Raw genomic sequence first — 15,800 nt, forward strand, 5'->3', positions numbered from 1 at the left:
CGGGTCTTCTCACGCACAGCACATTTCCAAAGGTCTCGGTCAGTAGTCATCGCCTCGGTGAGGCCCAATGTACGAAGGTCTTGCCTCACCACCTCAGCCCAGGTCTTCCTGGGCCTACCTCTTCCACGGGTTCCCTCAACTGTTAGGGTGTGGCACTTTTTCACGCAGCTATCCTCATCCATTCTCACCACATGTCCATACCAGCGCAATCATCTCTCTTGCACGCCACAACTGATGCTTCTAATGTTCAGCTTTTCTCTCAAGATACTTACACTCTGACGGGTATTCACATTGACATATATTGTAGTACAAAAAAAAAAAATTAATAATCACTTGGATTATTGGATGTTACTTGTTACTTGGATGAATGTGGGAAGTAGTTGTAAGTGGTAGGTTTAGTTGGTGGATAAAGATGGAGGAATGATTAATGATACATGAGTTTGGAAGTTGGTATGAGGGTGTAGATAATGATTGATAGTACAGAAGAGAAGGAAGAGCAGCATAATGGCAATATTACAGCAGACAAAAGGAAAATCTGAGAAAGAGATGACATGCGGGTGTATAGGTTGCATAAGAGGTAAAGGCAGGCAGAGTGCATGGCAAAAAAAGAAATATAAGGTGTCACACAGTGAGACTGAACCCAGACAATGTGGTTTGGTCACGATTTCCATTCAAGGGATAGAATTTCCCAGGTTTGATATTATACTTGTGTTTAGGAGGACAGGTAGTCGACAGTAATTATCTGTAGTATCTGACAGGGGTGTGATGAGAGGTTTGGCTCTAGTATCTGACTCATTTATGGGGGTTGTGGTAGTATCAGAGTCAGCGGCAGTGGGAAATACCCTTGACTGCCCACTGGAAGACTCAATCTTAGCTTCTATTTCTATGAGACTCAAAGTACTATACCTTGAAGTTTGGGGCTTAATTTTCTCTCATTTGCAAACAGAGTTCGTGGTGGTGGTTGTGGTGGGGAGTAGTGTTATGTGCTATTTAGCTTGTACTTATTAAATGCAACTACAACAAGTTTCCAAATTCAGGGTCACAGAATAATATGATTTAATGGTTTTCTATCAAAGATTATGTAATATCTATGTTGAAGGGAGAAGTTTCTCTCTGATAGGTTATTAAAGGTCCTTGTAATAGGATCTTTTGTGTTATAAGCAAAGGGACAGTTACACCAACATATTTGATGCTTCCTAGATTTGCTGGTGTTTTTATTCCTATGACATCCTACTCCCCTAGGGTTTAATATGTTGTTGGACGCTCAGCATTCTGGGGGTCACCACTACCTCCTTGTTTACCTTTTTGTATCATTTGATCTTAGATTATAGTTTCTATTGCCTGTATGGGTTGCTAATTATTTCCAGACTTATGAGATTTAGAAGATGTATCAAATGTAGTTAGTCCTTGGGAGGTTGTCTTACAGATGCACATATATGCATACATATAGACATACATATACATATGTGTATATATGTGTATATACATATATGTACATATTTATGATAGGTACACATACATAGATTCATACACATTTGTACACATGTGTATACATACATTTACATGCATACTGACACTTTCATATGCTTTTCCACATACCAAAATCCATATATGTATATATATGTATTCATTCTTATCACTCATCCATTCATTAGAACTGATTACATGATTATATTTTCATTTCCTAATATTTTTTTTTTCTTTTTGCAGATGGAGAGCAACGCCCTCCTTCATCTGGTATGAATTTATTTTAGTATTATCATCCCTTTACCATGTTCTCTTTGTTATTTTGTTGCAAGTCTGCCCTAATCAAATAGATTTATGGTTAAAAGTACTCCATTCATGACAATCCTGTTGTATGTTTAAAGACACAATTTATGTAGGAATCAAATTTATGCATTCATAGATTCATACACATATCTCGTCATCATCATCATCATCATCATTTGACGTCCACTTTCCATGCTGGCATGGGTTGGATGGTTTGACTGAGGACTGATAAACCAGGAGGCTGCACCAGGTTCCAATCTGATCTGGCAAGGTTTTTACATTCCACCAGCATGGGAACCAGTCAGGCAGTACCGGCATCGACCATGCTCATATGGTGCTTTTTATGTGTCAGCACCACAGGAGCCAGTCCAGTGACACTGGCATCGACAACACTCGAATGATGCTTTTCATGTGCCAGTCAAGTTGTACTGGTATACTTTTATACACACACACACACACACACACACACACACACACACACACACACACACACACACACACACACACACACACACACACACACACTTTAATATGCTGTTGCACAGATTATATTTTCATTTCCTAATTAATTTTTTTCTTTTGTTTTGGTTTTTCAGCTGATGGGAGCAACATAGAAGGTATGAGTGTTTCTTTTGTTATTATAACCCTTTCTCATGTTCTCTTTGTTGTTGTTTGGCTGTGAGTAAGTTCTAATGACATAGATTTATGGTCAAAGACACAGAATCCTTTGCAATTCTCTCTTTTGTCTTCACACATTATTTTGGAATTGAATGCTTTGTCTCTTTTTTTAGATGGTGGTGTCTCTTTATAGGAATAGCAAAATGAGAAACTGTGTAAAGGCTTGTTTAGCAACACATATTGAGAATCTATGATATATTCCAGCTTTCATTGTGACAGCAATGGTTTAAAGATTAAATTTTGGCTTTCTTTTATTAAATTTACCCGAGCTTCAGTATGACCCATGCTAGCACAGAAGGCGGACTTTAATAACAATGATGATGATGATGTTTAATCATCTTAGACATTGGATACCCTGGGCTACATTGCTCAATGTGTCTTCTCTCTTTTAAGAATGTCGGAGAGGATTAAGGTTAAAACCTCTACAATTTACATGACAACCCAACGAGTTTTAGAATATATTTAGTTTCCGTTTAGTCTGAAGGAATGAACTGTGTTTCACCTAATATTTATGTAGGAGGGAACAGGGCAGGATTTTCATGGTTGACTGACCAGCTAAAAATGGCAGTGAAATCTATTGGTCATCACATTCAGTTGTCTTGGAAAACGAAAGGCTGATTGGATAATGTAGATCTGATGTTTCAAAGACAAGACCTTTAATCATAGGTCTACTCAACCAGGGCCAATGTGGAATTTAACATTAAACACATTCGTCTACTTCAAATGTAAATGATATTTAAGTTTTCATTTCAAATATTGTTTGAAATACGTTTTAATTACTTCTCTGAATATTCTGAAGTTACTATCTTTCATTACATATCCACCTTATTTTATTGTGATAGTATGTGTCTTTCTTTTTTATTTACAAGTGCTCCACCTTCCCCTTGTAAGTTACAGACTGTCTCTCTGTATTATACTCAGCTTTAGATTTGGATTACAACCTTTCAACACAGATCACATTATTTTGGTCAGTATCACATTATTCAAATGTGGATCACATTTTTCAGGTGTGGACCACATTCTTCAGGTGTGGAACACATTCTTCTGACATGATGGATCACATTCTTCCAATCTGGATTGCAGCCTTCAGATGTGAATCACAAGCTTCATGTGTAGATCATATTTGATGCATGTGCATCAGTCCTTAGACGTGGGTCATAGTCTTTACATTCTCAATTCCCCCTGTTCTCTATGCAATTTGTTTATTATTTTCTTTTTATTTCCTGCATTCACACAATTTTTTTAGTGCAATTTGCTTGTATACGTAACACCGTGTAAGAATTCTTTTTTGTCTTTGGTCAGTAAGTGTTATTTCTCATTTGCTTCTGTCTAGAAAGCAAAGGAAATGACTACTATTCCCTTCAAACTTTGCTTTTGTGACTTTGACATCAATGTTTTGAGACTGACCTTTATCCAGTTATATTTCAGACAGATACAGGGGTGAGTTACTAGAGCAGAGATATTGTTATAGAAAATATTCTTTTCCTTACCAAATATTTGCTTGTTAGTTGCTTGACCTTAGCCACTTGAGCATGTTCCATAATGGCTTCCAATATGTGTATCTCTGATCATGAGCAGGAATAGTGGGGGAGCATCAGAGCCATGAGTTGAGTGTGGGTTTCAGAGGTTTGAATAAAAGAAACAAAAGCAAAGTTTGAAGTAAATATTAGCCATTTTTCATAATTTTTAGGGGTAAGCAAATAAGAAATAACAGTTGTTACCCAAGGACAAAAATTGTCTAACAAAATGTAATTGCATGCTCATTTTTGAGTGTGTGTGTGTGTGTGTGTGTGTGTGATATCAGTTGAAAATGTAATTAATTTTTTTGTTTTTATTTTTTAGCTGCAGTTGGTGTATTATGTAAGTTTCAATTTATTGCATATTATGCATGTTATGTGTTGTGCTTGTGTACATTGTTATTGTGTGTGTGTATTTGTGTTGACAGCATTATATGTTTGTTGTAAGTATATGTGATGTTAATATTTGTATATCTTGCATGAGTATGTATTCATTATCAACTCTCCCTATCACACACACACACACACACACACACACACACACATACACACATGCATCTATTTATGACTCTACATAGATGTGTGCATGTGTGCTCATTTGCAAGCACCAATATGTGTAAGTTCATATAAATATGAAATACTTTTGTATGCTTATATGGATACTCTTGTCTCTATCCAGAACCCTGAGTTTCATAAACATACATACACACACCTGTATGGTATTTCTGCACATGCATACATACATACATACATACATACATACATACTGACACACAAAATAGAGACTCAAATGTTTACATGTATGTGCTCTCAGTGCACATGCAGGTGTACATATAATGCTTGCATGTACATGCATGTGTAACTTTTCATATTCACTCATATTTTCATAAACCTCTTGACTCATTAGCTGATGTGGAAAGATGAGATAAATCATGTAATTTATTTTTAGAACTAGATGAATGGATTAGGTAAGTTGTAATAAAGCAAGGAATGAATCTGAATAAGATGAGATGAGATAAAGTAGGTAAGATAAACTGGTATTAATTTTCAAAAATGGTGAGAATGAAAAAAGATAGTAAAAACAAATAAATTGTTCCACAGGCATATGGCATAGTGGTTAAGAATGCGGGCTACTAACCCCAAGTTTCTGAGTTTGATTCCAGGCAGTGACCTGAATAATAATAATGATAATAATAATAATAATAATAATAATAATAATAATAACAACATAAAAAAATGCCTTAGGAATGAGAACCCAGGTTCGAAATTTCCCCAAGACACCTGATGAAGGCTGGAGGGTATATCGGCCGAAACATAGTGTTAACAACAAACAAGATGAGGACAAATTAAGAAAAATATAAAATAAAAATCAGATAATAAAATGAAGTCAATGAAAAGTAAATTACGAGTAAATAATTTCATTAAAATAAAATAAAAACAACACTTATTAGGGTTATCCATTCTTTCTTAAAGTTCTTGAATGTAAATCTTAATATATACTTATATTAATAAACAGTTTGTCTGTTACAATTATTCCATAAACAGAACTTCAAGAAGATGCAGTTTGCAAAATATCTTGCTACCAAGGTTGGGCTTTGACCAGAGCCGACCATTTGGGAATTGAGTGAGTGAAAATGTTCAGCTAAGAAGATATAGGATTTCAGACTATCATTAAAAGGAGCATGTCTATGGGTTGAGATTTTGAGCTTCACAGGATTAGTAATCATTCTGATGTAAGGTCTAGTGATAGAAGCAGAATGTACCAAACACTCATACAGCACATTAGTTTGGTCACAATTTCCATTCAAGGAATAGAATTTCCCAGGTTTGAAAGTATGTATTTAGGTAGATGGGTAGTTGATAGTAAAATAGGGAGCCCATTATCTGTAGTACCTGGATGAGGTGTAATGAGACATTCAGCACTAGTATTTTGCTCAATTATGTTTGTTATGGTAATATCAGACAGAGTCAGCAATAGTAGGAAATACCCTCAACTGCCCACTTGAAGGCTCAGTCTTAGCTTCTACTTCTATGCAACACAGAGTAACATACCTGGAGGTTTGAGGTTTAATTCTCTCACATTAGTTAACAGTATTGTGAGAATTTAGTATTATGATTTATTTGGCTTGTGCTTAGAGGCAACTCAACTATGACAGCTCTCCAAATTCAGGGTCACAGAATAATATATTTTAATGGTTTTCTATTAAAGTTTCTGTGGTATTAATGTTGAAGAGGGAAATTTCTCTCTGATAGGTTATACAAGGCCTGTATTTTTCTTTTTTTACATCTGTTGATAAAAGAAAGCTTGACTTGCATGAATATTTTTTATTATTATAATCCTTTCTAACATTCTCTTTATTGGCTGTGAGTCAGCCCTAATCAAGTAGATTGATAGTGAAAAGTATTCAAACCTTTGCAATCCTAGCTTTTATTTTCAGATATTATTTAGGAGGTGAATGCATCATACTCTTTTTTTTTTATATGATGGTGTATCATTATAGGGTGATATGGTTACTATTTCTAGCAAGTTGAGTAACTGTGTAAATTCTCCTTCAGTGACACATATCCAGAATTTACGTTATACTCCAGTTTCATTTTGATAGTAATGATTTAAATGTTAAATTTTGACTTTCTTTTATTAAATTTACATGAAACCATGAAAACTAGATTTCCAAATTTATATAGATATATGTAATCATCTTAAGCATTGGATACCATGGACTACATTGTTCAATGTGTCTTCTCTCTTTTAAGATTGTAGGACAGGATTAAGGTTAAAACCTCTACAGTTTACATGACAACCCAACAAGTTTTCAGATATATTAAGTTTTCATTTAGTCTGAAGGAATGAACTATGTTTTACCTATTTATCTCAGAGGGAACAAGGCAGACTTTTCATGGTTGTCTGATCCACTAAAACTAGCTACAAAATCTATTGGACATTATATTCCATTGTCTTAGAATAAGAAGACTAATTGGATCAGATATTCTTAAAGAGATCATAAGTTTGCTCAACCAGTTTCTATCTATCAAATCCACTCACAAGGCTTTGGAGAGCCCAAGGCTGACTGAAAACATTTGCCCAAGGTGCCATGCAGTGTCACTGAACCTGGAACCATGTCTTTGGGAAGCAATGCTTACCACAATAGCTACACCTGTGCCTATATTTATATTTATAAATAGTTCCATATATATATATATATATATATACATACACATACACACATATACATGCACATGCACACACACAAACTAAATTTACACAGACTTATGTATTTATGTTGTAGTGCCAATAGAAATTCAAAGTGATGATGATAAATCTACACAAGATACTCAAGAAGTCTATGGCAGTAAGTATGAATCACTTTTAATGTCTCTCTTTAACCTATAAGTGAATGTACTGGAAGAATCACTACAGTATTTGACAGATAGCTTGTAGATTAACAGGTCAGGTGGGTAGCTGTACTTATATGAATGTAAACTTGCGTTCAAATACTTATAGTGTATATATATATATATATATATATATATATATATATATTAGAAAAAATAATAAGGTACTCAGATATCTGGATGGTTGTACATTTACAGATTTTTATTAATATGTCACATGTTTTTATAAATCATTAGCGCTTGCATCTATTCTAGTAGACTGGAGAGTCTACTAGAATAGATGCAAGCGCTAATGATTTATAAAAACATGTGACATATTAATAAAAATCTGTAAATGTACAACCATCCAGATATCTGAGTATCTTATTATTTTTTCTAATATATAATTCCTGTACATCACCTCCAAACATTCTAATATATATATATATATATATATATATATATATATAGGGAGAATTCACAAAAAAACAAAAGACGAAGACAGGTGGTGTAAAAGACAAACAGATGTATTAGAATAATGCTTGGGAATTGAAAAAGTTTTTAACGTTTTGAGCCTACGCTCTTCCACAGAAAGGAACACAAAAAGAAACAAGGAGAGAAAAAAATGTGTGTAGTGGCTAGCGATCTATCATGTATACACACACACACACACACACACACATTATAAATGAAAGACTCCAATGTCTAGTATTCCAAGTTGCTTGCTTTCAGTCAAGCCTGTTTCTGTTTTCTTTTGAATATTCACTGTCTGAATATTTTTTCAAGTATGAAATGAAAGTTTGAAAGACATTCTTACCATTATGCTCTTTTGTTTAGAAACCATTTGAAAAATATATGTGAAATGGTTGCTTCAAGCTCACACTCTTGATTTATTTTCCGGTTCTCTTGGTAATGTTATTATAAAAATGTCATAGATTCTACACAGTAGGAATCATGAAATTGTGCTGCTGCTTAAGCAATGTTCCAAAATAATCAATTTAAGTAATACATTTCATTAATGTCTTTAAAACCAATGTGTATGTATGTGGATGTTGATTTTGCATTGTCCTGTGCAGACACATGTATGGAGAGATATGTACACTCATAGACACACATTTATACACAGAATTATATATACAAGTATACGTATACACACATGCATGAATACATATACTCACATATAGACATGCAAACACACACACACACATTTAAACTTATATGAATAAAGTCTATCACTTAAACATTTCAAAAACTAAAAGATACTTAGCCACATGCATACAAAACATAACGAATGCATTTGTCTTGTTCAAATTATTGGTGCCATGTGTCAAAATTCTCAGCTATTTGATCAAACAAAAGTCACACAGCATCTTTGATTTGACACTTCCTTTTCTGTAAAGTTGTGCACTATCTATAAAAGACCAGGAAATTTTGAATTTGTGAGGACTTGTCTCATGCATGAACCATATAAACTCTAACAAAGTTGTAGCACATTTCCTGTGGGTTTCATTGATCCACTATACATTTCAGGTTGATCACTGCTGTTTGATTCAACCTTTGCATTATTCTATTGACTTTGCCAGACAATTAACATATGAAGTGATTAAATGATTATATTTTCATTTTCTAAATGTTTCTTTTTTTATGTTTACAGATGTTGATGAACAGGATTCAGTTGATATGAATGTTTTTTTTATTATAATCTAATGTCCTCTTTGTTGTTCTTCATTCTGTGAGCCAGCGCTACTCAAGTAGATTGATGGTGAAAGACATTCATCCCTATGCAATCTTATGTTTTATTTTGTGATATTATATTTAAATCTAATGCATCAATTTTTTTATATGGTAGTGTATCATTATGTAGCAATTTGGTTACTGTTTCTAGCAAGTTGAATGACTGTAAAGACACCTTCAGTGACATATCCAGAATTTATGTTATACTCCAGAATTTACAATATATACTCCAGAATTTACGTTATACTCTAGAATTTACATTATACTAGAATTTACGTTATACTCCAGTTTCATTTTGATAGTAATGATTTAATGATTAAATTTTGGCTTTCTTTTATTAAATTTACATGAACTTCAGTATGAAAACTAGATTTTCAAATTTATATAGATATATGTAATCATCTTAAGCATTGGATACCATGGACTACATTATTCAATGTGTCTTCTCTCTTTTAAGATTGTAGGACAGGATTAAGGTTAAAACCTCTGCAATTTACATGTCAACCCAACAAGTTTTCAGATATATTTAGTTTTCATTTAGTCTGAAGGAATGAACTATGTTTTACCTATTTATCTCGGAGGGAACAAGGCAGACTTTTCATGGTTGTCTGATCCACTAAAACTAGCTACAAAATCTGTTGGATGTCAATCAAATCCAGTCACAAGGCTTTAGTCAGCCCAAGGCTATAGCAGAAGACATTTGCTCAAGGTGCCATGCAGGAAATCCTCGGAGTTTTCCAAGAAGTCGATCTTAAATCCTCGGAACTTTCCAGGAAATCCTCAGAATTTCCCAGGAAGTAGATCTTATATCCTCGGAACTTTCCAGGAAATCCTCAGAATTTTCCAGGAAGTTGATCTTATATCCTCGGAACTTTCTAGGAAAGATTCGCTCATTAGTTGCTTGATCTTAATCCCTTGAGTATGTCCTTTAGTGGCTGAAAAGATGTGCATCTCTGATCATGAGCAGTAGTGAAGGAGCATCAGAGCAATGTGTTGAGAGGGGTTTCAATAACTGTAACAAAAACAAAGTTTGAATGAAATGTTAGCCATTTTACATACTTTCTAGTGGTAAGCAAATAGGAAATACCAGTTGCTACCCAAGGACAAAAATGGTCTCACACAGTGTAATTGCATGCCTATATCCCTGTGTGCATGTGTGTGTGTCTGTTTGTTTGTTTTATCAATTGAAAATGTAATTAATTTTTTATCTACAGCAAGAGCATTACATAAGTTTTAATTTATTCAATTGAGTGTTTATGCATGTTGTGTTGCGACTATGCACATTGCGATTGTGTGCGTATTTGTGTTGTCGTTATTATTTGTCTGTTGTGTTTGTGCATTGTAAAGGATATGTATTTGTGTTGTTTGCTGTGAGTTGTATGTTAATATTTGTATATTTAGCATGAGTATGCATCCATTATCAACTCTCCCTATCACTCATGCACACACACACTCACTCACACACACATGCATTTATTCATGATCCTGCATAGATGTATTTATGCATGCACATTAGCACATTGCAAGCATCAATAAGTGCAAGCCCATACAAATATGAAACATGTTTGTATGCCTATATGGATACGCTTGTCTACTTTCAGAAGCTTACCTTTCATACACATACATATGCGCACATGTGCGGCATTCCTGCACACACATGCATACTGACACACAAAATAGAGACTCAAATGTTTCTATGTATGTGCTCTCAGTGCATGTACTCATATTTTCATATGGATGCACACACGACAAATTCTAGTTCAATCACAAGTTGATGAAATGCAAGATGATTAATGTGACTTACATTGAAAACTAAACAAATGTACTCTGTAAGTTGCAATAAAGCAAGGAATGAATTTGAACAAGATGAGATGAGACAAAGTAGGTAAAATAAACTGGTGTTAATTTTCAAAAAATGGTGATATGGAAAAATAACAGATGGTAAAATAAATATAACCTTCCGTAATTTGCTTATGGTCAGCCACTGCATAGTGCTAATCAGTCACCATGTGGTGACTGAAATATGAGAGAAACAATCACTTTTTTCAGTTCACAGCACCACTCTGCCTCGTGTCTGTGACCGAAGAGGAGATAACTACTCCAAAATGCTTGCATCTCACAGTCCAGACAGGTGGCTCTGTGAACTGATATTGGTGTATTAACACCATTCTGTCTACAGCAAGAAACTTTCCCTATGACAAAACACAGTGAATAGCTTATTTACGAGTCCAAATATGCATATTTGAACTGATAATAACATTACATTTTTACATTATACACACACACACACAAATACATACATACACAGACACACACATATATATAATAATAATAAATTCATATATCCTTATATATATCTTAACAGAAACTAAAGAAACAGAAACAGATTCTGAGGCTAAATCCCCAAATAATGACGCTACACACAACCGTTAACAATTACTTAACTGTAAGTATGAATCCATTTTAATGTTTTCTCTATATTCAAAATGAGTTTGGAAAAGGAAATTTGGGCGTTTTCAAATAGGGCATGGAAAATGGACTCAAATGAAAGAAAAAAAAAATGAAAGTGTGTGTATATACATATATATAATTTACCTTAAAAACATATTTATATATATACTAAATAATTTCAGCTTAAAACATATATACTAGTGACCAACGAGGAAGAACTTAATGTACGACAACAGAAATTGAGTAGGGACTCCTTCATGCACTACGACAGAAATTATGAAAAAAAACCTTTTTCTTTCGCTCCATCTTTTTCTCTTTCTCCTTTTTTTTTTATAAAGACTCAACATGACTGAACTTTCAATCATGTATGTTTGTTTTATCTTCAGTAGAAATTCAAACTTATATTACTGTCTATGTCTGTGAAACTCATCCAAAATTCTATGAGCATTTGAACACTTGAACATTTAAAAATATTTCTTCAAGTTTTCCCTTGTAAATTTGAACCGTCTTAAACCCCTAATTTATTTATTTTCATCATTGATAAACAAAAGATTGCTGAAACCGGTTTGGTATTTGAATAAATTACGAAATATAAAAACAAGTACACGTTTTTAGATTAAAGAGTATTTTCAAACTACAAAACACACACACACACACACATATATATATATATATATATATATATACACACACATGTCATATAGACATATAAGAAATTGAGTGGGACTGGAAATACCATCTGTCTCCTGTTCCTTCTTGCACTTTTGCTGTTTGTCACACTCTCTTTCTTTCCCTTGCTCTTCTCTCTGGTTGGGTAGCCATGTATCTCCCCTACAGCAGCACACCTGTTTCTGCCCTCATTCTTGATCACACTCTCTCTCTCCTTCTCTTGCTTTTCTCTCTGCCTGGGTAACCAAGTATCTCCTTTACACCAGTACACCTGTTTCTGTCCTCTTTCTTGTACCACTTGCTCACTCTTTCTTCCTCTTCCTCTCTCTCTTCTTCTCCCTCTCCCTCTCTTTCTCTCTGGCTGGGTAACCATGTACCTTTTCTATAGCAAAACACCTATTTCTACCTCTGTTTCTCTGTCACACTTTAACCTTTCATCATCCAACTCAAGATCCCCTCCCCTCTCAAAATTCCTTGTCTTGCAAGTTACTCGTTGACCCTGCTGGTGTTGGTGCTGGTGCTGCCATGTAAATCTCTTCCAGTCCAAACTGCAAAATGGTTGGCATTTGGAAGGTCAAAACTGACCTCACCTGTGCTGGTGCCATGTAAAAGGTACCCAGTCCACTCTGTGGAGTGATTGGTGTTAGGAAGGTCATTCAACCATAAAAATCCTATCAAAACAGACACAGTAACCTGGGGTAGTCTTCTACCTGGCCAGCTCCTGTCAAACTGGCCTACTCATGCATGCATGGAAGATCGATGTTAAACAACAACGATGATGATGATGATAAAGCTGATGATATATATATATATATAAATGCATATATATATATATATATATATATATATATATATATATAATTATAGGGGGTGAAGGCGCATGGCTCAGTGGTTAGAGTGTCGAGCTTACGATTGTGAGGTTGTGAGTTTGAATCCCAGACCGGGCTGCGTGTTGTGTTCTTGAGCAAGACACTTATAAATAATTAATTTCATTAAATTAAATAAAAACTATGTTTATTAGAATTATCTATTCTCTCTCATAAAGAGGTTCGTCTTCTTGGCTGTAGTTTCTGGCTCTGAATTTCTGGAACCACTGTTGACACTGGCTTACGCTTATTGTCTGATGCCCATATACTGCATTAATATTCCTCACACTTTCCATTGTGTTGTTGCCTTTATTGAACTCATAAAGCAAACTATGCCGAATATGCTCCTTTGTCACTTCCATTATAGCTTTGAAAAAATAACTGTTAAAATCGAACTGCACTCTTCAAAACTTGCACTAAGAATAAATACTTGGTTAGATTACTACCTGCTTTTAAAGCAAGTTGACGCAGGTAGTTTATCTTTTAGTTCATGCAGTTGATAAAACCGCATTATTTATGGGATGATCCAATACTTGTCAAGCAGATTTCATAACATCAAAAATTTAGAGGAAGTGATATAATTAATGTAATTTAGAAGGAATTCTCTGATCTTTTGTCAACATCTAAACAGAAAACAAATGTTGACACTAAAATATTCCCTCAAAAACTAATTTCATCTCCAAATCCAAATTTTATGTTTTATCTTTTTCTTGTTTCAACCACTGAATTATGGCCATACTAGAACATTGCTTTGAGGATGATTTTTTTTTTGTTTTGTTTTGTTTTATTATCATGAATATATATCAAATGAATTTTTTCATTTTCTTTTACAGACTAGAAAATAATTCTTCAAAGATTGATGTGTTCAGACAAATGTCTACTTCATTTAGTTCCTGCATTACATGCTGATCTTCAATCACTTAAAAACTGTTTGGTTGTAAACAGTCTTTCTACTGTGTTAAACTTTATTAAGGGTGTAGATACAGTGATACCTCACAGTACAAGTTTAATTCATTCCATGACTGAGCTTGTGTTATGATTTACTCATTTTACTAATCAATTTTCTCCATTGAAATTTATTAAAATATATTTAATCCATTCCAGCTTAAAAAAAAAAAAAAACACCCAAATCATTTTTGTGGGTTTTGAAACAGAAAAGGAGCAGTTACAAGGCAATTATAAGAATATAATAAAAAGAAATATGTCAACTGGTTTTATTAATTTAATTACCTTAAAGATGGGACAATTTTTGTGTGAGAAAGATGATGGAGTAGGGAGGAGGTGGATTATTATCTGGAAGGAAAACCTCCTGCCATTACGACTTCCAGAAGAACAGTTTCCAGCGTTTTCTCTCTCACTTCACATTCAGTTAGGCTTTTTGGACACACTTTCTTCACTTTTCACACTTGCAGGTCGTTTCACTAGAAACATATCAAGAAAAGCCTGCTTTTTCCTGATTTTCAAAATGTTACAAAAATGTACCAGAGCAGCGTCATTATATGAAGTAGCTGCATGACTTGTAGATACTTTTTCAGGATAATATTTTTCTACAAATTCAGAAACATACTGCCACTTTGCCAACACTGCCCTTATGTCACTCGTAGAGATAACCTTCTCTGCTACACTGAATTCCTCTGGGAACAAAATCTCTTCCACTGCATCCAAATGCTGCTGTTCCTGAAGCTGCAGGAGTTCATCTGTCATCAACTCCTTTGAATGTTCCTCAACAAGATCGTTAATGTCCCCATTGTCAACCTCTAGGCCCATGAACTTACTGCGAGGTTCTACTGTAATGAATAAAGATACCAAAAAGTAACTAGTGGTATATTCAGCCGCCAAATTTTGACGTTATATAGATACTAACAATGATTATTGGACTTTTTGATATTTTACTAACTTTCCGTTCTCTTTAGAAAACAGTCTTATTAATTTCTATTAATTTTATCCTTATTTTTAAGATTTTAAAAAATTGACTGTGTTTCTGAAATATTGTGGTGGAATTATTTTTAACTTGGATCTCTTTTAACCTGAGGAGCTTGCTTAATATCAACATTAATTTAAAGATTCATTTTAACATATAAATATAAACAAATTGTGGAGGCGCAATGGCCCAGTTGTTAGGGCAGCGGACTTGTGGTCATAGGATCGCGGTTTCGATTCCCAGACCGGGCGTTGTGAGTGTTTATTGAGTGAAAACACCTAAAGCTCCACGAGGCTCCGGCAGGGGATGGTGGTGAACCCTGCTGTACTCTTCCACCACAACTTTCTCTCACTCTTTCTTCCTGTTTCTGTTGTGCCTGTATTTCAAAGGGGCCAGACTTGTCACACTCTGTGTCACGCTGAATATCCCCGAGAACTACATTAAGGGTACACATGTCTGTGGAGTGCTCAGCCACTTGCACGTTAATTTCACGAGCAGGCTGTTCCGTTGATCGGATCAACTGAAACCCTCGTCGTCATAAGCGACAGAGTGCCAACATAAACAAATTACAGAATATCATTACGACTGGCAAACTGTGATGTTTAAACTACATGTGGATTGGTCAAAACTGTATTCCGTAAATTCGGCTTGCTGGAGCATTCTAAGAAGTACAACAGTTGTCAAGAACTCAACTGTTAGTTAAGTACATTTGAAATCTGAAGATTACTACCAAAACATATGAAAGTGCTAATTGAACTTTATGAACATTACAAAATATTTTTTTACTGTTAAAATACTATAATAAAAAATGTGAAAACCAGA

At 34.4% G+C, this 15,800-nt stretch overlaps 1 protein-coding gene across 8 annotated transcripts in view; it reads left to right on the forward strand.

Annotated features, from left to right (window-relative positions):
* The window catches only part of LOC106872664 (uncharacterized), a 79,775-nt gene extending 63,975 nt beyond the window's left edge, over window positions 1-15,800 (forward strand). For all 8 annotated transcript variants that reach the window (XM_089361781.1, XM_089361780.1, XM_089361784.1 and 5 more), the window contains 6 exons: window positions 1,711-1,737; window positions 2,367-2,387; window positions 4,291-4,308; window positions 7,253-7,315; window positions 11,437-11,517; window positions 13,891-15,800. In XM_089361781.1, the coding sequence (XP_089217907.1) occupies window positions 1,711-1,737; window positions 2,367-2,387; window positions 4,291-4,308; window positions 7,253-7,315; window positions 11,437-11,504 (197 nt within the window). In that variant the 3' untranslated portion in view covers window positions 11,505-11,517; window positions 13,891-15,800. The remainder of the gene's footprint in view (window positions 1-1,710; window positions 1,738-2,366; window positions 2,388-4,290; window positions 4,309-7,252; window positions 7,316-11,436; window positions 11,518-13,890) is intronic.

This window comes from Octopus bimaculoides, chromosome 13, assembly GCF_046866305.1.
Source record: "Octopus bimaculoides isolate indiv1 chromosome 13, ASM4686630v1, whole genome shotgun sequence".
Classification (NCBI taxonomy): Eukaryota; Metazoa; Mollusca; class Cephalopoda; order Octopoda; family Octopodidae; genus Octopus; species Octopus bimaculoides.